Source organism: Dasypus novemcinctus, chromosome 18, assembly GCF_030445035.2.
Source record: "Dasypus novemcinctus isolate mDasNov1 chromosome 18, mDasNov1.1.hap2, whole genome shotgun sequence".
In the NCBI taxonomy this organism is placed as follows: domain Eukaryota; kingdom Metazoa; phylum Chordata; class Mammalia; order Cingulata; family Dasypodidae; genus Dasypus; species Dasypus novemcinctus.
In genome coordinates this window covers 54,782,228-54,805,501 of record NC_080690.1, presented here as the reverse complement: position 1 = coordinate 54,805,501, position 23,274 = coordinate 54,782,228, and the positions used below count along the sequence as shown (strand labels likewise).

The 23,274-nt window shown below is 47.6% G+C and overlaps 1 protein-coding gene and 1 long non-coding RNA gene across 8 annotated transcripts; one reads left to right on the top strand and one right to left on the bottom strand.

Annotated features, from left to right (window-relative positions):
- Positions 1-1,063: 1,063 nt before the first annotated feature.
- HAUS5 (HAUS augmin like complex subunit 5) lies at positions 1,064-11,796 on the bottom strand. 7 transcript variants are annotated; one of them, XM_071209226.1, is made up of 20 exons: positions 11,637-11,796; positions 10,939-11,001; positions 10,822-10,854; positions 10,665-10,689; positions 10,074-10,179; positions 9,834-9,993; positions 8,251-8,320; positions 8,074-8,156; positions 7,557-7,614; positions 7,300-7,424; positions 7,028-7,085; positions 6,814-6,944; positions 6,483-6,645; positions 6,207-6,287; positions 5,900-6,045; positions 5,531-5,672; positions 5,327-5,459; positions 3,263-3,395; positions 2,993-3,106; positions 1,064-1,298 (listed from the first exon to the last, which is right to left on the bottom strand). In XM_071209226.1, exons 1-20 carry the CDS (start codon positions 11,732-11,734, stop codon positions 1,190-1,192), a joined length of 2,031 nt encoding a protein of 676 aa, XP_071065327.1. In that variant the 5' UTR covers positions 11,735-11,796; the 3' UTR covers positions 1,064-1,189. The 7 variants fall into 7 exon arrangements, 4 of the variants coding, with proteins under 4 accessions (XP_071065327.1, XP_071065328.1, XP_004483352.1 ...); XM_071209227.1 differs by having other exon boundaries at positions 5,531-5,642; XR_009181390.2 differs by having other exon boundaries at positions 1,149-1,829; positions 2,923-3,106.
- Positions 11,797-13,384: 1,588 nt separating this feature from the next.
- On the top strand, positions 13,385-22,566 carry LOC131274196 (uncharacterized). Its single transcript, XR_009181389.1, has 2 exons — positions 13,385-13,621; positions 22,011-22,566. It is a non-coding gene; the product is annotated as an uncharacterized lncRNA (long non-coding RNA).
- The last annotated feature ends 708 nt before the right edge of the window (positions 22,567-23,274 follow it).

Here is a 23,274-nt window from a genome sequence, read left to right as displayed (position 1 = left end):
ACTTTTTTTTTTTTTAAAGGCAGTAATAGGGATTAAACCCAGAACCTCGTATATGGGAAGATGGCACTCAAACCACTGAGCTACATCTGCTTCCCTATTTATTTTTGATGAATAAAAGCACTGTCTCTGTAACCCTTCCTTTTCATGTACTCCAGTATTTAGAGGTTTAATGTAAACATAATACTGATTTCCAGCTTAGTAGCAGTATTCTCATTTGCATCTATTTAAAAATTCCCCAAATTTTTCATTTGAAAACTTTCAAACCTCAGCAAAAAGTTGAAAAACTAGCTCAATAAACACCCTTATCTAAGAAAACTCATTAGAACCGTCCAATTGCTAACTGTTTTGCTACACTTACTTTTCTCCCTAAACTATTTGAAGGTAAGTTGCAGGCAACATTGGATACTTGAACACATATCCATTAAGAATGTTCTCCCATCTAACCACAATACCATATTCCCCCTTAAAGAAACTTAACAGATACAAATTTCCCCACATTCAAATTTTTTAGTTGCCCCCAAATTGTATTTTTCAATTAAAAAAAAAAATTCAGGATTCAATCAAGATTCTGGATTGCATTTGGGTGCCATGTTTCTTTAATCTCTTTTAATCTAAAACAGCTCCCACCCCCTGCCCGGTGACCTTCTGAAGAATACAGTCCAATTGTTTCGTATGAAGTCCCATAACCTGCCAGTAATGCTGTAATGAAGAGCCTGTGATTTTTATTTCACCAAATAGGCCTTTGGAACAGATTCCTAAAATTGGGATTGTTTGGGAAAAGGATAAATGCACATGTAGTTTTGCTGAAGAGTTCCCCAAAGGTGGTATTCCCTATTATAGTTCTACCAGTGTGTCAGACTGCTCATTTTCCCATAGCCTTGTCACATGGTATGCTCTCAAAATTTGGGGTTTCCTTTTTGCCAGTCTGATAGGTGGGATATGTACCAAGGTATGGTTTTAATTCACTTTTCTCTTATGATTTTGAGCACCCTTTCTGAGACCTATCCATTTATATATTTTCTATGGAATTGTTGGGATTTTTCTTTTCTACTTTGACACCATATGTGTGTATGCACAGGGACATATATATATATATATATGCATATATCTTTATGATGTAAATTGCAAATATTTTCCCCAAATTTTAATTTTTATTCTTTTTTTTTTTCGCAAAAGTTCATTTTTACAGTCATCTATCAATATTTCCTCTTATTGCATCTGAATTTTGAATCATGTTTAGGAAGTTTGTCCAACTTCTGGTTATAACTGATTTTACCTTCATGGAACTCATATTCTGTCTGAAAGAGACAATACATATAAATTAAGTAAAATACACAGTATGCTAGAAGGTAAAATGTACCATGGAGAAAAAGAGCAAGGAAGGGGGTTAAGGTCCCCACACCTGGAATTCAGAAGGGAGGAGGGGGCTGGGAACTGAGGTGAGAAGAGGGAGGAGGGGCCAGGACCAGCTGTAGGAGCATTAGTAGTAGTGTACAGAAAAGCAAATGTGGGGGAATGGATGTGCCTCTGGTGATAAGGCCTCAGCCTACCATATAGGATGACCCGGGTTCGATCCCTGGGACCTCCTGGTGAAAAAGAAAAGAAAGCGTGTCTGCGCAGTGAGCCAGTGCCCAAGTGGTGAGCTGAGTGTCCATGAGGTAAGCCAATGCCTGCGCAAGTGAGTCACACAGCAAGAAGATAACACAACCAAAGAGAGCCGAAGGGGAGTGTCAAGCTGAAGCACAGGAGAGACCAGGAACTGAGGTGGTGCAATTGACAGGGAACCTCTCTCCACATCAGAGGTCTCCAGGATCAAATCCCTCTGAATCCTAGAGGAGAAAGAAGAGAAGAGAAGACAGAAAAGAGAAATAGATACAGAAGATCACACAGAGAATGGATACAGACAACAAAAACAGCAGGGTGGGAGCAGGGGAGGGGGAGGGGGAAAATGCAAATATGCAAAGACTGGGAAAGAGGAGCCAGAATTTAAGAGAAAAATTGGGAGAGTAAGGGTACTACTCTACAGGCTGAGAAAGGGGTTGTAAGGAGGGAGATGGTCAGCAAGGTTCAAGAACATAAAGGTTCAAGTCCCCCTAATTTCTTACTCCAATGCCAATAAAACTACCATTCATTCCCCCCCAACCCCGTTTCTTTTGGAACAAGGCATGCTGAGTATAAAGGTCATTTCATTTGGGAAAATAAATGAGAACTCATGTTCTGACTGGGAGTTTTTTTTTTTCTCTTTTTTTTTGACTGAGAGTTTTAATAAGTTCTATTGGATAGATATAAAGAGACAAAATTGGATGCATTTGCCAGGATAAATTCCAAATGGCTCAGAGATTTAACTGTAAAAAAAAAACAAACTGTAAGAACTAGAGGACAAGCTCATGTTTCATAAGCCCCATCCCCTAGCCCCACTACCTCCTTGATGGTGCTCACATTGGCACATCACACTTCAGGGCCTTTGCACATGCTGTTGCCTCTACCTGCAACCCCTTCCTCAGACATCTACACAGCTCCCTCTCACTACCTTTATAGAGCTGTGACGTCTGCAGAACAGCCCTCTACTTCAAATTACACCTCCAACACCCTGCTTCATTCTTCTCCACAGCAGTTCTTATTTGCCAACATATATACACATTTTGTTTATTTACCTTGTCAATTCTGTTTCCCTAGCCTAGAATGCCAAGTTTTGGTATTTTTGTTCAGTGCTGTATCACCAATGCCTAGAGGAAGCTCTCAATTACATTTTGCTCCTGAGTGTGAAGGTGATGACGAGCGTTTCAGAGGTATATAGGGGTGAGAGGACAGGAGGCGAGGAATTAAGGAGAGCAGAAGAACGGTGTGTAAGAAGGGACTGCAGGCATGGGTACAAATGATAGGCTGACAAATCCAGACAAAGCCTTCTTCCCAGTGTCTTACTGGAGGAACTGGGTGTGAACTGGAAGTGAACAAATGTGGATCTCGACTCCTGTTTGAGCTCCCTCTTCACCTGCACAACTGCTGCAGGGCTCCCTGGGCCTGGACCCAGCGCAGTCGCCACTGGGACAGGGTCAGGCCCTGGCAGAGCTCCTCGGAAATGGCGGCCTGGCCTGGCTGCTCCCACCTGGGGAAGGGGACGGTGTCAGAGGGAAGGCCTGGGTCTCCAGACCCTCACTGGTCTTCTCTCAACTCCACGGCCTGCTCCTCACCAGCCTAAGTCCTGGCTCTTCCACCCAGCTCAGCAGCCCCCGCTTCCACTGCCATTTTGTTCCCCTCTTACCAGTCCCCCACAGCAACCTGCAGCTGGGGGATTCGTTCCAGCGCCCGTGTCAGCAGGTTCTCCAAACGCTTCAGAGCCCGCCCCAGACTCTCTTTCTGCTCCTTTTCCTGGGATGCCTGGATTTGTAGCAGCTCTGGAGGTTAGAAACACCAGAAACAGCCTTGAGTCTTCTGGCTCCTTTGTGCCTCAGAGCCAGTGGGTCACTAAATCTCCAGTCACCCATTTCTCCCAAACCCACCCCTTCTCCCAGGTCCTTGTCTCAAGAGCAACCTCACCATTCCTCAGGCTAGAGCCCCGGGCTCCATTCTAATGCCTTCCTCCCTTCCCCTGACAGCCTGTCAATCTCCACAGTCCATCCATTCAGCGTCCTGGGAGTTTCTCTACCCACCCCCCCAGCCCCCTATCTGGGCTTCTGTCCTTAGCATCCCACTCTGGTCTACCCTCCACATGGCAGCCAGAGTGATTTTCCTGAAGCCTAAACCTGATCCTGACCTTCCCCTGCTCAAAACCCTCCATGATTCCCCAGAGTCCCCAGGACAGAGCCTGGGCTTGCGTGTTCAGGGGCTGCATCATGTGGCCCCCCTGGGAAAACCTAAATTATCCCAAAGGCCCCTAAGAGGCACCACCTTTCTTTCCTAGCATTCATCATCCCAAGGCCTCCTCCTCAGATTGTTCTAGCCCTTCATTCTATTGATGTCTCGTTCCTGCCCCCCTCTTGGGGTTGGTGTCTGTGTCTGGTCTCTCTTCATGTTGCCAGAACCGGAAAGCAAGCGCGAATTATCAGTGTGGAGAGACTCCTGGGTCTGAATCCTTTTCCACCCTTGCCCTGAGACCTTGGGCATGTGACTTGCCCTTTCTGAGCCTCAGCTATCTGCTGTCAGGTGGAATTATCTGAGCCTCAGGCTAGTGTGGCAGGGGGTAACTGGAGAGCTCTGGGGCCTGCAGGTAGGTCTGGGGGAGTGTGAGGAATCAAGGATGGCTTTGGGGTTCTGACTTCAGCACCTCGGGAGGGGAGGGCTTTTTACTGAGGGGAAACCAGGAGGGAGGGACAAAATGGTCTTTCAGAATAAAGAGAATCAAAAGTTATGCTGCAGACAAGTTCAAGTTCAAGCTGCCAAAGACGTGAAAGATGAAATGCTACATTCTTGGACTGTTCCTGCACAATGCTCCCTCCCCACAGGGACAAAAGGAGTGGGGGAGACCCCAGAACTCTTTCTTCCTGCTTTGCTGATGGTACCTGCCCCCTTCCACCAATTCATTTCTCATCAAGTCACCTCTTGCATCTATTTGCCATTTGATTCTTTGCTCTTTGCTTCTAACACTGGGCAAGGCCTGGGGCTGGAAAGCTCTTATCTCACTCCCCATTGAGCTGGCCAGCTTAGCACCTGGTAGTCACTCAGAGGACTTGCTGAGAGAAGCCATGAATGAACGGGCTGTTCCACATTTCCAATTCCTCACCTGTCAACTGCAGATGTGAATAATCCCATCCTTCTGAGGAAAGGACTCAAAAAGACTATGAGCAGATATTAATCACCATGGCCACTTGGAGACACTGAGAGTGCTTTATTGCACGGCTGGTACTGTCTGGGTGTCTGCCCTGTCTGCGTTACCCAGCAACTTCCCAGCAACTCCATAAGGTACCATCATCATCCCTGCTTTACTGGGGCACAGAAATCACACAGCTAGGTAGAGGTGGAGCTGAGAAGAGAATCTAGGTAGCTTAACTCCAAAGCCCAGTTTTTAACCACTCAAGTCTACTATTGGATGTGACAAATGAGTACATGACCATTTGACAGGAAGTGCAGCTTAGGAGTTAAGAGCACACACCCATGCCAGACTGCCTAGATTCAATTCCCACCATGCTATTTGGGCATCCTGGGTAAGCTCTCAGGGCCTCAGCACTTTCCTCATGGAGCTGCTGGGCAGATTAAACGAGTGTGTCTGCAGCACTCAGCTCACTGTAAGCACTGTGTGAGCCATGGGGATTATGTAGTACTACTTCTGGAGGCCGGTGGTGCCAGGAACGGGCAGGAGTGCTGGGTCGAGGAAGCAGGGCAGACCTACCCTGGGTGGATGGTCCCGGTGGCAGGCCCGTCTTCATGCGGAGCAAATCCCAGGACCTGAGACTCCGCTGGTCCTGGAGGAACAGGAGGTCCTGTCGCAGAGAAGCAGCCTGCGGGAGAAGCAGCTCCGGGGCCTGGGGGTGGGGTGGGGAGACAGTCACCTGGTGCAGAGTCAGGGGGTGGGTTGTAAAGGACAGGCACTCACCTTCCCTGCAGGCAGTCCCAGCATGCGGCTCAGTGCCAGGAGGCTGGAGCCCCTTGGGGATGCAGGATGCAGCTGGTGGATGGATGGTAAGACCGTGGGCAGGTGCTTCAACCTGGGGGGAGACTCCCAGTTGGGCCGCGGACTGAAAAGAGGGGCAGGTGCCAAGGGCTTGTGTCTAGAGGCTCTGGGGGCTCAGAAGGGTAAGAAGGGTCAGAAGGCCAGGAACTTGGAGGTGGGTTTAGAGACTACGATGATAGAGCAGGACCAGTGACCTGAGGGTGAAGTCTGGCAGCCTGGGATTACTACTGGAGGAGGCCCAGGGCATGAGTAATTCATGGGAGGGGATATGGGGGGTGGTCCCAGTCTCACCCTCCAGGGCTGGGACGCAGCAGGGTGCCCAGCAGAAGGTGGGGCAAATGCTGGGCCTCCTCCTCTAGACAGCGAAGGAGCTCCTGGCTCTGTGGTGCCACTGCCTCAGACGTGGGGACCACCCTTCGCTGAATCAGAGCCAGCACCTACAGGAAAGGAGAGGGACTGGAGGGGCAGCCTGAGTCCATTCAGCCCTATCCCCAGGTACCTGGCTCTGCCCAGAGGACACACACAAGCCCCACCTCAGCCCCCACTCCAACCTTGAGACCTGTGCCCTCCCCAGGCCTTGCCCTGACCCTCACCTTACCTCCCCAGGGCTCCGGCACAGGCGGGTCTTACTGGCTGAGTTTCCCTTGATGAGCAGACGGACTTGTTCCTGAGTCTCCTCCTGGGGAACCGGGAGGCCTTAGAGACCTGGTTTTCCTTCCCACCTTGCAAGCTAGGCCCTGTGAACAGATCCTGCTTCCTCTACACAGTCTCACCTGGTGGCCCTCACTCTAGCCACATCTGCCACCAGGTCTGCTTCTTGGTCACAAAGCCTCAATCTAGCTCTCCACCATCCCAGGGAGGTCCCGCCCCTCACCACAAGCTGACGCCAGTGTAGGATTCGCTGCTGCTTGGTCTGTAAGTCTCGTAACAGAAGTTGCCGCTGCCCAGCTGCCTCTTCTAGCTCCTGGCTCTGGGCACGCAGAGCCTTGAGCTCTGCCCACAGTCCACAGCCCCGCAGCCCTAGAGCCAGCACCTGCCTGGGGGACAAGCAGGGGGGAGTGGATGAGAGGAAAGTGACTGAAACCCACATTGAGATCTGCTGGGATGCACATGAAGCCACACACAGGGAGCAACAGGGGTAGGAGTCCACATCCCAAGATACTGGGGGAGAGATGGCCTAGAGGTCTGTTGGGGGAGCCCCTCACCTCTCCCTGGATCCCAGAGCACTCCTCTCCATCTCCTTCATCAGGCCCTGGAGGTGCCAGGTCAGGACTCGATGCTCCTTCAGGAGAGGGCCCCGCTGGGTGACCAGCACACCCACAGCCCGCCAACCCTCCTAGGGAGGGGAGCACAGGGTCAGAGCGGGCATGGTCTATGGGGACGGAGGGACAGAGTCCTGGGGAGGGAGCCTGGGATCACCTGGATGAGGTGCGCCATGGATGGCAGGGACTGGCTGGAGTACGACTGGTCCTGGGACCTGGGGGAGGGGGAGGAAGGGGCAAAGCTGCTGAGGAGCCTTGCGTCTTGCCTTGGCACTTGGGGACAGCCAATCACAGGCTACCACCCAGACCGGGCATTGGGTTTCAGTTCCGTCCCTACTAGCAGGTCACCATGCATGGTCTTGACATTGTCCCAGCCCCCTTCCCCCTCCCCCCCAGCTTCCAGGCCCTGTCTCTGGGTGCACTCCACACCTGGGTTTCTCCAAACCTCCAAGCCCATCCCCACTGCACAGGGACTGAATCTCTGCCTCCCGTTCTGCAGCCAGGTGCTCTAAGGCAGCCAGGACATGGCCTGGAGGGTGGTTTGTCAGCAGTGCCTGGTTGGGGGCAGGGAGGGAATGAAGTCAGGGGCAGGACAGGGGCAGGGCTATGAGCTGGGGCCCCATGGGGCTGGGGGTAGGGGTTAAGAGTCAGGGCCTGGCACTCTGAGGTCTGATCATGGGGCTCACCTCCACTGAGCTAAGCCACTGCTGGTAGGAGGCTCCATAGTGGTCATCACAAGGGGTCCTGTGGGGTTGAGAAGGGGGACAGAGAATGTTAAAGGACATACTGATTATCCCTCTGAGGAGGCCATCACTGTTCCCACTTTTCAGATGAGTCTGGCCATGCCTGCTAGACTTACACTCCCTAATTATGACAACGTATCTGCCTTGGGCTTTAGCACATGTTGTTACCTGGGACACTCGATTGATCCATTACCATAGTTAAGCCTCCTTCATCAAAGAACCCCTCCTCCATGCCCCCTAAGCTAGATCAGCTGCCTCCTCTGGGTACCCAGAACCTTCTAGGCATCTCCCCAAAGTCATAATCATTGGGTTATCATGCACACACTTTCCAATTGGGAGCCTTGTCAGAGTAAGGCCTGCGGCTGACAAAGACCAGAAGCTGTGTCTGAGGAATTAGCCAACAAGTGACTCCCAGAGCCCAGGCTCTTTGCAGGGTCTCTGGGGGCCAGGAGACACTCACAGGACCCTGCCTTCCTTGGCCTGTGGAATCAGGAGGTTCTGCAGGAACTGGGTCCGGAGAGTGCAGGCTGTTCGGACATCACGCTAGGGAGAAGAGGATGGGGGCATGAGAGGGACCCAGGGGTCTGGCTGACCCCAGAATCCTCACCCTTTCTCATGGCCCAGAGAGGCCCCTTACCAGGACCATGGGTTCCAAGCCCAGGGCAGCTGATGTCAGGGGTCCAAAGGTCACATCTACTTTGGCCTTCCTGGAGAAAGGAGCGCAGTTGGGGCTGGGGTCCTGGGGAGCTGGGAGAATAGATGTCTATGTCCTCCACTTCCCTCCCCACTGACCAGCAAGACTGGTTACTCAGATCCCTAAGCCCAGATCCCAGCAGCTACCACCCAAGATCAGGCCACTGTCATCTCTTGCCTGGACTACTGTACTAGTTTCCTCACTGGTCTCCCTGCTCCTGTCCCATACAGTCTGTTTTCTATCTAGTAGTCAATGAGGCTGTTGAAACCTAAGGTATCCTGTTAAAAATCTAAGGCAGATCATGTCACTGTTCTGCTCAAACCCCTCCAAACAATGTGAAGTTACCCATCACACTCAGATTGGTAACAATAGTTAAGGGAAACTTTTCTAAATACTTTATATTTCATCCACCCTGTTGGATAGGTATTCATATTATTCCCATTCTATAGACAGACTGTGTTGAATAGTGTCTACCCAAAATTCATGTCCACCTAGAGCCTCAGAATGTGGCCTTATTTGGAAATGAGGTTTTGGCAGATGTAATTAGTTAAGATAAACCTTGAATCTAATGGCTAGATATTCAGACACACACAGAGGGAAGACAGCCGTATGAAGGTGGAGGCAGAGGTTGGGGTGATGTGTCTACAAGCCAAGGAATGCTAAGGATTATCAGTAACCACCAGAAGCTTGGAAGAGGCAAGGAAGGTTTCTTTCCTAGAGCCTTCAGAGGGTGCATGGCCCTGCCACACCTTGATTTCAGACTCCTAGCTTCCAGAACTGTGAAAGAACAAATTTCTCTTGTTTTAAGCCACACACTTTGTGGTAATTTGTTATAGCAACCCTTGAAATAGGTCGGAAAAATCGAGTAGCAAAGAAGTTAAATAGTTTGCCCAAGGTCACACAGCTGTGATGCCAGGAACAGACCCGGGCTCAGAGTAAAATTCCAGTGCCTCCCTGGTGCTCTGTCTACTTCTCCGACCCTGCCTCCTCATGTTTACCCTCTCGTCTAGGAAACTTGAGTTGAACTGGCCACCGAGCATTCTTCCCACATTCCAAGCTCAGGACCTCTGCTTTTCCTGTTTCCTCTCCATGGAAGCTCTTTCCCTAACTCAAAGGTCACCATTTTGGCAAGGTCTTCCCTGACCACCCTATCTACAGTAGCATCCCTCCTTCCTATTACAACACTCCCTTTTCTTCATAGCAGTTATCTCTAAGTGAAATTATAGGATTTTTTGGTTTCCTAGTTTACAATCTATCCCCCTAAAACAAAGTGTGAGCTCCATGAGAGCAGACAGTTGCCCCTTGCTTACTGCTGCATCCCCAGCACTGGTGCGGCAGACCTACAGTTAGCACCATCTAGGCGATGGGGATACAGTGGTGACCGATGAAAAAATCTCTGGCCTCAAGGAACTTAAGTTGTAAGGGGTGGAAGCTCAAAGTTCTGAGATCCCAGAAAGTGTTCTCTAATGGAGAATGTTTGGCCACTCAGCCTAGTGAGGGCTGGTTCCCAGGTTCCCAAGGCCCACCCTTCTAGGTCCTGCAGACGGCTGAGCTGATTCTGCAGCCGCTGTATGGGATCTCGGAGCCCACGCTGCTGTCTTCGCATGGCCCCAGCTTGGGCCCGGAGGAGGAGAGCACGATGCTGGGTATCTCGCATGTTTTGTAATGCCTGTTCCATGGCCACATCTGTGGGAGGAACAGGGTGGCTGTAAGCACCCCCGCCCATCCAGGGGTCTCCTGCCCATCTGCCCAGACCCACAGGTCACCCTGAGCCTCAGTGTCTTGCTCCATCAGCTCCAGGATCTGGTCTAACTCTTGGATCTCAGCACGCAGACGGGACACGGTGGCTTCCAGCTCCAACTTCCTATGGGCCTGATTGGGTCAGATACAGGGTCAGACATATGATCTGGCATGGGCTTAGCCTGGTCTGACTGTCCCCTGGAGGGTTTCAGGCTTCTCACCCTGCCTGGGAAGGATGGCAATGGGTTTCTGAAGCAGTTTCTGTCTCCAACACAGAACTTCACCCAGAAGAGCACCAGAGTACTGTCCTGGTCCTCTCCTCCCTCCTGGGATAGGCTCATCCACTCTCACAGGCTGTTTCCTGACTCTGCACTGATGACACTTGCAACTGCCATTTCCCCTCAACAGTCTAGATGCCTCATTACCTACCAAACCCCAATCTGCACTCCTGCTCACCACCATATCTGTCTCTGCCTGAACTGTGCAGGGAATTGAGGGATCAGGGCTGTCTTGTGACCGAGTATCCCCAACATCACCCAGCGCAGGGCTGGGTCTACAGCAAATGACATACAAGTCCTTTTGAGATGAGAGAGAATCTTGTAACGCTTGCTTCTCACCTCTGGTCTGTCCTGGTGGCCATACCTGAGAAAATGAGGCTAGAGTCAGGGGATGAAAGGAGGTTCCAGTGGGGTGAGGGCAGGTTTGAGTCTGGGTAGGGACAGGGCTAGATGGGACTGGGGAAGATAGGAAGGACTAGCTTTGAGGACCAGTTACCAGAGCAGGTTTCCCCGAATCTTCTTGACACTCCTGTAGCAGAGAAGTAGGAGGGAGTTAAAGGACTCATCTGTGGTGCCTCCCTTACCCCAGTCTACCTCATCCAGCCAGACTCACCTCTGACTGTACACGTGCTGTAAGACATAGGCCCAGATATCAGCCCCCTGGCCCAGACACAGCCTGTAGGGATAGGGTGTGAAGGTATGCCTGGGGTATCACACAAGATGGAGGATCCTGGGGGGTTAGGAGGGGCAAGATCCTCCCCCCAGGGGAGTTTTCAGTCACTGAGAGGGTAGGCTTCTCAATGAGTGGGGTCCTCCCTTTCTTGTGGGGGAGGAAGAGTCACTTCCAGAGTCCGGGGTGTGCTGCCCTCTCATTACCAGGTGTGGGCCACCACTCCTAAAGGCACAGTCCCCAAGGCAGTGGTTTTTGCTAACTCCAAGTGTCCTCACTCATTGGCTCTGCGTCTGAGCACGGCACGCGAGAGCTACAGGGACATATTTCTCTAGAGATCCTATTTCCACACGGGAAGGGTCTTCACTAACTCGTGGAAGATTCTCACTGGTGCCAAGGATCTGACTCTGGGCGGGCATCACTGGGTGGGAATGTGGGGTTCACCACTAGGGTGTCCTCACTCAAATCCAGGATTCTCTTTCTGTACATACCACCCCCAGGATGGGGCGCCCTTAAAAACTCAGGGTCGTTCTCACGGGGGCAGAGAGGAGGAAGGCGCGTTCTCGGTGAGGACTGGGGTCCTCACTCTCGGAGACCCTATTTCCAGGGTGGGGAGTCTTCACTCCATGGGCGGCCCTCACCTGCGCAGCGTCGCCTCTGGGGCCCGGGCCGCCACGGGCGCCCCCATCTCCTCAGCTGCCCAGCGACCCAGTTCCCGCGCTTCCCGTATTATCTCCATAACTGCGCCGCCGCCACCGTTGCCGCCGCCTCACCCTCTTCAAGCGCGGCGCCCGCCCTGACGTCACGAGTGCGCCAGTTGAGGCGTCATCGGTTGCCGGGCAGACTACCAGCCCCGGATGCTGCTCTGTCTCCGAAATCGGAAGATAAAAAGAGATGTGTGGAAACCGTGGGGGTCAGCTCTCTTTCCGCCTTCCTTCGGCTCACTAACCCGGCCCAGTTGCCTCTGAGAGGCAAAAGGTTCTCAAAAGCTTAGCTCTGTGTACAACGCAAAGGGAATCGAGATTTTCCCTTGATTTTCTTGACAAAATGGGACTTGCATGTAGGAGGAGAACGAGGTGAGGGGATGCGGGTCTTACTGCTTTGATTTCAGAAACAGTATATCCCATGTGTGGGTGGGAACCAGACGGCAGATAGCATGATCTTAATATCTCCCTGGTATGCATTTTCTCAGGAATTAATTATTGCCTACCATTCTATAAATATCCATGGGGCTGGCACTGTTCTGGATGATGTTGGGGACACCGTGGTGACCAACACAGCCCCGATCTCCAGTTGGGGTGTGTGTGTGTGTGGGAAGATGGATGCATCACTAGATAGGGTGGCTCAGTTTGGGACACAGGGAGAATAAGAGGTCTATGGGACGCCCCAGAAAACACTGGATAGCAGGGCTGGAGTTCTGGCGAGCCCACTAGCCTAGGACAGAGAACTGGGTGTGCTGTGGGGAGTAGGTGTGACGCCTAGAGCTGGGTGGGCGGGGGTGGGAGGAAAACTCAGTCTCAGAAATGCCAACATTTAGGGACATTTCACTCAACTGTTTGCCTAAGTCACCACTCTATCTGTGTCCAGTACAAAGCCTGAATCAGAGTAGGCTCTCTGAATAGTTGCTGAATGAATGAATTGAGGAGAGGTGGTGGGGTGAGATTAGAGCTGGGAGTGTAGGGAGGAGGCTGGAGCAGAGATGGGGGTGCAGAAAGAACAGTTCTGGACCAGGTTGGGGCTGTGGGGCAGGAAGGAGGGGGTGTGGAAGAGAAGCTCAGGAGGCTGAGTGGATGGGTCATGGGGTTGCCGGGCTGTGAAGGGGGCATTTAGGGTGAGGACCAGGCCTCTGGGGATTGGGAGGGGCACACCTTGAAATGGGAAGCCTATAGACAGGGCAGCTTTGGGGCAGATGCTGAGGACAATGTGGGACACTATGGGTGTGGGGGATCAGGGGGGCACTGAAGGGAAGGGTCAGGGCTCTGGCACAGAGACAAGGGTGCAGTGGGGTCAACACTGAAATAGCAGATTTGGGGGAGAAGCTGAAGTCAGCTTCAAGTGTTTCTCAAGGGCCCAGAAGCAAATCAGTACCCAAAAGCTGATGTAATCCACATGGGCTTTGTAGCAGAAAGACTAGCAGTTGGGGCTCCTTGATGTCCTGTTTCTCGACAGCTGCCATTTCCCCCAAACATCTCCACCCTTCTGCCCTGTGTGTGTGTGTATGTGTGTGGGAGGGGGGGTGTTGGCCTGTTTTTTTAACCAATTAGACATAATATCTGCCATGGGTCTAAGAGCTTTCTGGCGTGGAGGGCAGGATTGAGCATATTTGAGACCTTTAAAACGCATTGGCTGGAAGCTAAAACATTGACTTTTTTTTTTTTTTTAGGAGGTACTGGGGATTGAATTTGGCACGTGGTATATGAGAAACAGGTACTCAACCACTGAGCTACAACCACTCCCCATCATTGGCTCTTTAATTGAAATGCCTACAAATCATAACCTGATGCCAACTAGTCAGATGCACCTTGACTTAAATGATATAATTATATGTAAATATGAAAGTAATCTAGGCGGGATTTTTCCTTTGTCTTGGCTGGATGGTTAAAGCCAGACAGGAGAACCACAGGTGGTAAGTACCAGTGTCCCTCAAGACCCTCAACTCTAAAGAAAGACTGCCCAGGGGTTGCTAGACACATCCTCTCAGAATATCTAAGGGAGGCCCAGAGCTGGTTATGGGACCATCTCCCCAGCAGCCATGTGACCATTTCCCTGCACTCTTCTCCAGCCTCTGGGTGGTGGCTTTGTAATGTGTCATCTTGGCTAGGCTGAATGAACTATATTTCCTAGAATTCTCTTCTTTATATGCTTCCCCTTAGAGTGGGCCAAAGGAGAGATTCTTGTGCAAGATTTGGGGGTCAGAAAGAAAGCAGCAGTGCTTTCTAGATCAATAGGTTGTTGCTTATCTGCTGGCTCATCATGTTGGAGTAGGGCATCAGCCTGGTCTGCAATTATTCCATCTTCCCTAGATCCTCTTTCAGCTTGTCCAATTTCTGGGCCAGAGCCATGTGTGTCTAGATCCATGACAAAAGGGTGTCACCTTCTCTAGCAGACATTCAAACCACCATGGTCAAAGGCAGTGAGAACTGCCAACTTACGTTTGTTCCAGCTTGTCCTTGCTTCTCCCCACTTTACCTCCATCTTCCCTTTCTTTTTTTTTTTAAGATTTATTTATTTACTTCTCCCTCCTTTCCCCTCCACCCTGGTTGTCTGTTCTCTGTGTCTATTTGCTGTGTCTTCTTTGTCCGCTTCTGTTGTTGTCAGCGGCATGGGAATCTGTGTTTCTTTTTGTCGTGTCATCTTGTGTCAGCTCTCTGTTTGGGTGGTGCCATTCCTGGGCATGCTGCACTTTCTTTGGTGCTGGGCGGCTCTCCTTATGGGGCATACTCCTTGCGCGTGGGGCTCCCCTATGCGGGGACACCCCTGCGTGGCACGGCAGTCCTTGCGTGCATCAGCACTGCGTATGGGCCAGCTCCACATGGGTCAAGGCGGCCTGGGGTTTGAACCACTGGCCTCCCATGTGGTAGACGGACGCCCTAACCACTGGGCCAAGTCCATTTCTCTAAGACAACAATCTTAAACAGACTTAACTATCTCCCACAAATGTGTAACATATTTATCATCTCTCTCTCTCCCTCTCTCTATTAAATGCCTCCTATTGGTTCTACTTCTGTGACTTAATCTGACTGATACACTCTTTGGGCAGAGACTTTCTATATCTGTGAAGTCAAAGTTACAGCAGTTACTGTGAAGTCAAAGTTACAGTTTGTGGAGGAGGGTGAAAAGAGGCCTTCTCCTCCACCTCAAATAAAGCTGAATACCCTGCTAAAAGGTGAACATGACATCGCATTCACAGGAGAAGAAGATTAAATCAGTTTTATATTCCCACTGTGTTCTGCCTATTCAATATAAGTGGCAAAATGATTTTGGTCCCTAGACTCATCTTTGCTTGTAGCCTGAGAAAATCATGGTCAATGACTTGTTTAAATTAAAACCAGGCTAAGCTGGCAAAAACAGAATCAACTATATCAGAACTCTGGAATCTAATAGAAAACTTACGACAACCACTTAATGAAGAAAAAACAGGTGAATTTTGGTAAGAGAGCTCTGTGATGTTTTAACTTACCCTATTATTACCCTCCACTCCCTAGCTCAAGGGTAGCACTAAAGAAATCAGCTTGCGTTCCTAGTGCAGGTTGCTGGTACTCGGAGCAATATGGGTGGCTTCCCAGGTGACCTTTGTTGAAGGCAATTGAAAGCGAATGTATTAGCCATTGCTGCCTGTAGCAAGCGTTAACAGTTGGGACAAGCAACAGACAGACCAAAAATCCTGGGAAGGAGGAGGCTGGGAAGACGATATTGGGGGAACAATGGCTGTAAAAAAGCTCCTACATATTTCAGAGTATCTAGAAGGCCACATGCATGCACAGGGCTGGATGCATGCTCAGAAAAAACCCTAACTACCAACACTGTTGCAGAGTTGTAAACTGCCTACTTAAGTGTTGAAGGAGTGCCCCAATACAGAGCCAATCTGCGAAGACTGAGAGAGTTCTTTTTTGGATCCAGGTATTTAAGGAAATTTCTGTTAAATCATTATACTAATGGAGTAGTGATTTCAGAGGCCCTTTATGACAAAGAATACAGACTTTACAAAATTAGTGCAGAAACGTGCCTAACCAAGTAAGTACAACCAAGCAGCAACAGCAAATCCTGAGGAGAAGTATCTAGTTTCCAGATTTCCTACATTATAATATTCAAAATATCTTGTTTTCAACAATAATTTTTGCAATGTAAAGAAAGAAGAAGGTAAGGCCCATTCACAGGGAAAAAAATTACTAGAAACTGTTCCTGAGGAAGCCTAGACAAAGACTTAATTTTATTTATTTATTTTTAAAAATGATTTATTTATTTCTCTGCCCTTCCCCCCTGTTGTCTGCTCTCTGTGTCCATTCGCTGTGTGTTCTTCTGTGTCCACTTGCATTATCAGGCGGCACTGGGAAACTGTGTCTCTTTTTTGTTGCATCATCTTGCTCTCTGTCAGCTCTCCGTGTATGTGGCGCCATTCCCGGGCAGGTTGCACTTTTTTCATGCGGGTGGCTCTCCTTGCAGGGCACACCCCTATGTGGGGGTGCCCCTGCATGGCACGGCACTCGTTGTGTGCTGCAGCACTGTATGTGGGCCAGCTTACCTCATGGGTCAGGAGGCCCTGGGGATCGAACCCTGGACTCTCCACATGGTAGACGGACCCTCTATCATTTGAGCCATGTCCACTTCCCAACAAAGACTTTAAATAAAATTTTGTTTTATTTTTCAAACAAAAGGACTTACATATTTATTACCAAACCAACTTATTTATGCGGAAGCATAAAAACAAAGAAAAAAACAATGATTTCCCCCAATAAAATAAGTCTAACTGTTCAGAAAGGGTATATTTTTCGACTTGATATGGCAAGATGCTAAGTGACCTTGGTACAGCATAAACATGTATGCCATCACCTGTGCGATTGTGTACAGTCCCAGCTCGGTTCTTTTCCAGTGTCTTCTCCTGGACTTGTACCCAGTTTTACTGCCGAATCCACTGAGGAATGGGATGATTCTGTTTTGGTTTCTTGGCCAGGAACTGCTTGATTCTAAAAGTCTTATGAGAAGACATGGTGAAGCTGGAAGTCAAATGCACACACAACAATGGTGGATGAAGAGAAAGATAAACTTTTAAATATTTTTGAAGAGCAAAAGGAAACCATGGACACATAACCAAAGGAAACCAGGAAAACAATGTCTCACCAAGTGGAGAATATAAAAAAGACGCAGAAACTGCAAAAAGGAACCAAATAGAAATTCTGGTAAAATATCTGAAATGAAAATTGACTAGATTAGTTCAACAGCAGAATTAAGCAGACAGAAGAAAGAATCAGCAAACTTATACATAGTTCCATTGAGTTATCCAGTCTAAGGAGCAGAAAAAAAATGAACAGAGCCCAAGAGACTTGTGGGACACTGTCAAGCATACCAACAGACACATAAAGAGAGTCCCAGAAAGAGGGGAGAGAGAAAGGGGCAGAAAGAATATTTGAAGAAATAATGGCTGGCAAAGACTCAAATTTGATGAAAGGCATGAATCTATACACTCAAGAAACTCAGCAACCTCTAAGTAGGATAAAATCAAAGAGATCCAAACTGAGACACATTATAATCAAATTGTTGAAAGCCAAAGACAAAAAGAGAGCCCTGAAAGCAGCCAGACAGAAGTGACTCATCATGTAAAGGGATCTTTAATAAAATTAACAGCCAGTTTCTCATCAGAAAGCAAGGAGATCAGAAGGCAGTGGGTTGACTTATTTATTTACTAGAAGAAAAGTTTTTAATATACCTCTAGCTACTTGGAATAAAGCCACAGAAATCCTAATTTATTCTTATTTTTGCTTTATAAAATCTACTACTACTTAGAAATCAAAGGATACTCCTTAAATTTCTATATATTAGCAATTAACAATCTGAAAATAAAATTAAGAAACCAATTCCATTTAAAATAGTATCAGAAAGAAGGGAGCAGATATAGTTTGGTGGTTGAGCTCCTGCTTCCCATGTAAGAGGTCCTGGATTCAATGCCCAATATCTATGTGGACTCCTGTACTTGGCTGTGAAAATACTGCTCCCACAGGCACACCTGGTCCTCCCCTTCCATCCTCCTTCATGCCCGCTGCCCCACCGTCTGGATCTGCCCATACTGACACAGCATTGCTCATCAGGGGATGAGAGGCTCTGATGCCTTCATCAGACCAGTAGGGGCTTGGCCATGCCCACCATGACTAGGACCTAGGGCCTGAGACCCACTGGCAGGAGCAGGAAGTGTGACAATAATCACTACCACTGCCACCACCACTGAAGACACTCAGCTGAAGGAGGGGGGTGGCAAGGACATATTTAAAGTGTGGAACTAGAGGGAAACGGATGTGGCTCAAGCAACTGGGCTCCTGTCTACCATATAGGAGGTCCAGGGTTTGGAACCCAGGGCCTCCTAGTGAGGGCAAGCTGGCCCACACAGCAAGCTGGTCCATGCGGAGTGCTGCCACCACACAAGGAGTGCTGCCCCGTGCAAGGAGTGCTGCCTGGTGCAGGAGTGCTGGCCCATGCGTAGAGCTGACGCAGCAAGATGATGCAACAAAAAGAGACACAGGAGAGACAGTAAGAGATGCAACAGACTAGGGAGCTGTGGTGGTTCAAGAGAATGATTGCTTCTCTCCCACTCCGGAAGGTCCCAGGATTGGTTCCCAGAGCTGCCTAGTGAGAATACAAGCAGACACAGAAGAACACACAGCGAATGGACACAGAGAGCAGACAATGGAGGGAGGGGGGATAAATAAATAAATAAATAATATATTTTAAAAAAGTGTGGAACTAGAAAAATTGTCAAGAATTCTATACTTGGGGAAGTAGATTTGGCCCAACAGATAGGGCGTCCGCCTACCATGTGGGAGGTCCAAGGTTCAAACCCAGGGCCTCCTGACCCGTGTGATGAGCTGGCTCACACGCAGTGCTGATGCGCACAAGGAGTGCTGTGCCACGAAGGGGTGTCCCCTGCATAGGGAAGCCCCATGTGCAAGGAGTGCGCCCCGTAAGGAGATCCGCCCAGCACGAAAAAAGTGAAGCCTGCCCAGGAATGGCGCTGCACACATGGAGAACTGATGCAGCAAGATGACACAACAAAATGAGACACAGATTCTGGGTGCCGCTGACGAGAATCCAAGTGGACACAGAAGAACACAGAGCAAATGGACACAGAAATCAGACAACTGGGTGGGGGGGGGGGCGCGGGGAAGGGGAGAGAAATGCATACATACATACATACATACATACATACATACACACATAAAAGAATCCTACACTTGGAAAAATTGTCCTTCAAAAATAAAGGAGAAATTAAGCCAATCCCAGATAAAAACTGAGGGAGTTTGTTACTGCTGGAGCTGCCCTAAAAGAAATGCTAAAGGGAGTCTCTCAGGCTGAAATGAAAGCTCACTGGACAGTAACTCAAAGCCATATGAGAAATAAAAGAACACTGCTTAGAATAAATACATTAGTAAATATAAAAAATATATTTTTGGTTTGTAATCTTTTTATTTTTCTTTATGACTTAGAAGACAAAAATGTGAAATATTTTTTATTTAATGTTAAGGGACACAGGATGTATAAAAATATAATTTGTGACAATAACAACATAAAGGGTGAACAAAGAGCTATATTGGAGCAAGGTTTTTGTATACTAGAAACAAAGTTGTTATTAATTCAGACTACTATGTTATAAATGAAGATGTTAATTTTAATCCCCAGGGTAACTGTTAAGAAAACAACTAAAAAAATATACAGTAAAAGAAATAAGGAGGGAATCAAAACAGTATACTAGGAAAAAGCAGTTAAACACAAAACAAGGCAGTAATGGAAGAATGGAGGACATACAGAAAGCAAATGGCAAAATGGCAGAAATAAATCCTTATCAGTAATTACCTTACATTTAAATGGCTTAAACTCTCCAGTTAAAGGCAGAGGTGAACTAAAAAATGGATTTGAAAAATATGATCAAACTAATACTGTCTACAAGGGACTTGTTTTATTTTATTTTTTAAGATTTATGTCATTTATTTCTCTCCCCTTCCCCCACGTTGTCTGTTCTCTGTGTCCATTCACTGTGTGTTCTTCTGAGTCCACTTGCATTCTTGCCATGTGGCATTGGGAAACTGTTGCTTTTTTTGTTGTGTCATCTGGCTGTGTCAGCTCTGTGTGTGTGTGCAGCGCCACTCCTGGGTGGGCTGTGCTTTTTCCGCACAGGGTGGCTTTCCTTGCAGGGCATACCTTGTGCTTGGGGCACCCCTACATGGGGGACACCCCTACGTGGCATGGCACTCCTTGAGCGCAGCAGCGCTGCACATAGTCCAGCTTACCACATGGGTCAGGAGGCCCTGGGTACTGAACCCTGGCCCTCCTATATGGTAGGCAGAGGCTCTGTCAGTTGAGCCACAACTGCTTCCCTTGTTTTATATTCAAAGATAGAAAGAGGTTAAACGTGAAAATATGGAATAACATAATCCATGCAAATAGTAACCAATAGAGAGCTGGAGTGGCTATATTAACTTCAGATGAAGTAGACTTTTAGACAAAAATTCTTATAAGAGACAAAGAAGGACATTCTATATTGATAAAGGGTCAATCCATCAAGAAGACATAATAATTATAAATAAACATATACATACCTAACAACAGAATTCCAAAGTATTTGAGGGAAAAAGGGAGAATTTAAGGGAGAAATAGACAGTTGTACAATAATGGTTGGAGATTTCATTTCTCCGTTTTCAATAATGGATAGAACTACTAAGAAAAGAGCAACAGAGGACTTCAACAACAGTATGAATTAAGTAGACCTAACAGAATTTAGGCCAACTATGATGTTAGAGGGAACAGTTCCAAAAGAGACCTCCCTCACTTGTCACCAACTACAAAAATTCAGGGGGTCCCCCAAACCACCCTGAGATGCCACAGTTTGTTAGAAAGACTCAGAGAATATTATACTTACAGTTATGGTTAATGACAGGGAAGATACAGATTAAAATTAGCCAAGGGAGGGAAGTGGACTTGGCCCAGTGGTTAGGGCATCCGTCTACCACATGGGAGGTCTGCGGTTCAAACTCTGGGCCTCCTTGATCCGTGTGGAGCTGGCCCAGGCACAGTGCTTATGCACGCAAGGAGTGCTGTGCCACGCTGGGGAGCCCCACACGCAAGGAGTGCATCCCATAAGGAGAGCCAGCCAGCGTGAAAGAAAGTGCAGCCTGCCCAGGAATGGCACCGCATACATGGAGAACTGACACAAGATGACACAACAAAAAGAAACACAGATTTCTGTGCCGCTGACAACAACAGAAGCAAACAAAGAAGAACATGCAGCAAATAGACATAGACAACTGGGGGGTGGGGAAAAGGGGAGAGAAATTAAATAAATAAATCTCAAAAAAAAAAAAATTAGCCAAGGGAAGAAGTTCATACAGTTCAGTCCAGGGAAGTACCAAAAGTAGAGCTTCTATTGTTCTCCCCCAGTGGAATATGGGTGCTTACTTTCAAAGAATCAATGTGTGACAATATCCATGGAGTACTGCCAACCAGGGAAGCTCACCCAAGCATTGGTATTCAGAGTTTTAATTGGGATTCATTATGTAGGCATGATTGATTGTGTAAGTGACTGATCTCTGTCTCCAGTCTTTAGCCTCTCTAGGCATGACCCTAGCCCCATGATCCTAAGTCATAGTTTATTCTTTCTGGTTGGCCAGTCCCCACCCTAAGACTGTCTGGGTATGGCTAACACCCAGTCTAAATCATACTGTACTTTCGAAAGGCTTAGAAATTAACCCCCAGAAGCTGAGGCCGGAGACCAGATATCTTTCTGAGCAAAGTTAAATTCTTTACTACTCACATACAGAACACTCCACCCAACAACAGCACAATACACATTTTTCTCAAGTGCACATGGTTCCGGATTAGACTAAATGTTAGATCCCCAAAACATTTCAATAAATTTTAAAAGACCGGAATCATACAAAATATCTTCTTCAAATACAGTGGAATGAAATTAGAAATCAATAACAGAGGGAAATTTGGAAATATACAAACATGGAAAAACAACACATTCTTGAACAACCAATGGGGAGTAGATGTAGCTCAGTGGTTGAGTACCTGCTTCCCATGTACAAGGTCCCAGGTTCAATCCAAACAAATGAACAAACAACCCCCCCCAAAAAAACACAACCAAAAACCCAACCAGTGGACCAAAAAGGAAATCACAAAGGAAATTAGAAAACACTTTAAGACTAGTGAAAACAAAACACAAAATACCAAAACTCATGGGATGCAATGAAAGCAGTGCTTAGAAGGAAATTTATAGCTGTAAACATCTACATTTCCTTTTTTTTTTTCAGGTGGTCCTGGGGCTTGAACCCAGGACCGTGTACATGGGAAACAGCAACTCAACCATTGAACTACATCAGCTCCCCTCCTTTTTTTTTTATACCTACATTTCTAAAGAAGAAATATCTCAAATCAATCATCTAAATTTCCACCTTAAGGAACTAGCAGAAGAAGAGCTAACTAAACACAGAGCTAGAAGAAGAATGGAAACAGTAAGGTTAAAGCAGAGAAAAATGAAATAGAGAATAGAAAAAAGAATTGATGAAGTAAAAAATTGGTGTTCTTTGAAAAGACTGAAAAACCTTTAGATAGACTGACTAAAAAAAAAAAAGAAGATTCACATTACTGAGATCAGATATGAAAGTGGGGACAATACAATGGACCTTACAGAAATAAAGATTATAAGAGAATACTATGAACAATTGTATGCCAACAAAATAGGTAACCTAGATGAAATGGACAAAGTCCTAGAAGCACACAAACTACCAAAGCTGACTCAGAAGAAATAGAAAATCTAAATCTATGAAAGTAAAGAGGAATACATAATAAAAAACTCACTGCTTTGTATGTATGAGGACCTGGTTTCAATCCCTGTACCTTCTAAAAAACAAACAAACAAACAGACAAACAACCCTCCCGACAAGGAAAAGTCTGGGACTAGATCTGGGACTAGATGAGAGAGAGAGAGAGAGAAGCACTTCCCAAAGTGAGTTTAGAGGATTTGGGGATTGATGAAGAGAAAGATTTGGCCAAGAAACAGCAATAGCACACCATGAACTTTATTTGGAGGTGCTTGGTCTGGTTTGTATGAGTAGGGAAGTCCCTCTAAACAGAGGACTTTCCATAGGCAATGGCGTGAGGCAATGTGCAAAAGGGGAGCGGAGCAAGGAAACTCCTAAGGGAGAGGGAAATCATAGAGGGGCTTATGTGTCTAGGTGCTGTTGCTCAGTGGCAGGTTGGGGTGGGGTGGGGTAGAGTCCTCTGGACCAGAGAGCGCTGAAGGGCAGCAGCAGTTTGGTGTCTTTTATAGCTCCAGGTTCTTATTAATGGCTACCAGATGTCCTCTACTTTTTAATTGATCTTCTGTCTGGATGGTCTATACATGATTGAAAATGGTGTGTTGAAATAATAAATCAATAACCTTTCATTATTGAAGGAAGAAATCTAAAACCCGGATAATCCATATCTATGTTTAACAGCCCTATTTATGTATAATTCACATATAATACAATTAATTCATTTAAAGTGTACAATTCAATGACTTTTTGATATATT

What these genes read in the sequence shown, in the direction of transcription:
- HAUS5 (XM_071209226.1), bottom strand. Translation starts at nt 11,734, where the DNA reads ATGGAGATAATACGGGAAGCGCGGGAACTGGGTCGCTGGGCAGCTGAG. An exon ending in ATTCGGGGAAACCTGCTCTG is followed by an intron (nt 10,690 to 10,821) that starts GTAACTGGTCCT and finishes TCATTTTCTCAG; the next exon opens with GTATGGCCACCAGGACAGAC. An exon ending in CGTCTGCAGGACCTAGAAGG is followed by an intron (nt 8,321 to 9,833) that starts GTGGGCCTTGGG and finishes TCCTTTCTCCAG; the next exon opens with GAAGGCCAAAGTAGATGTGA.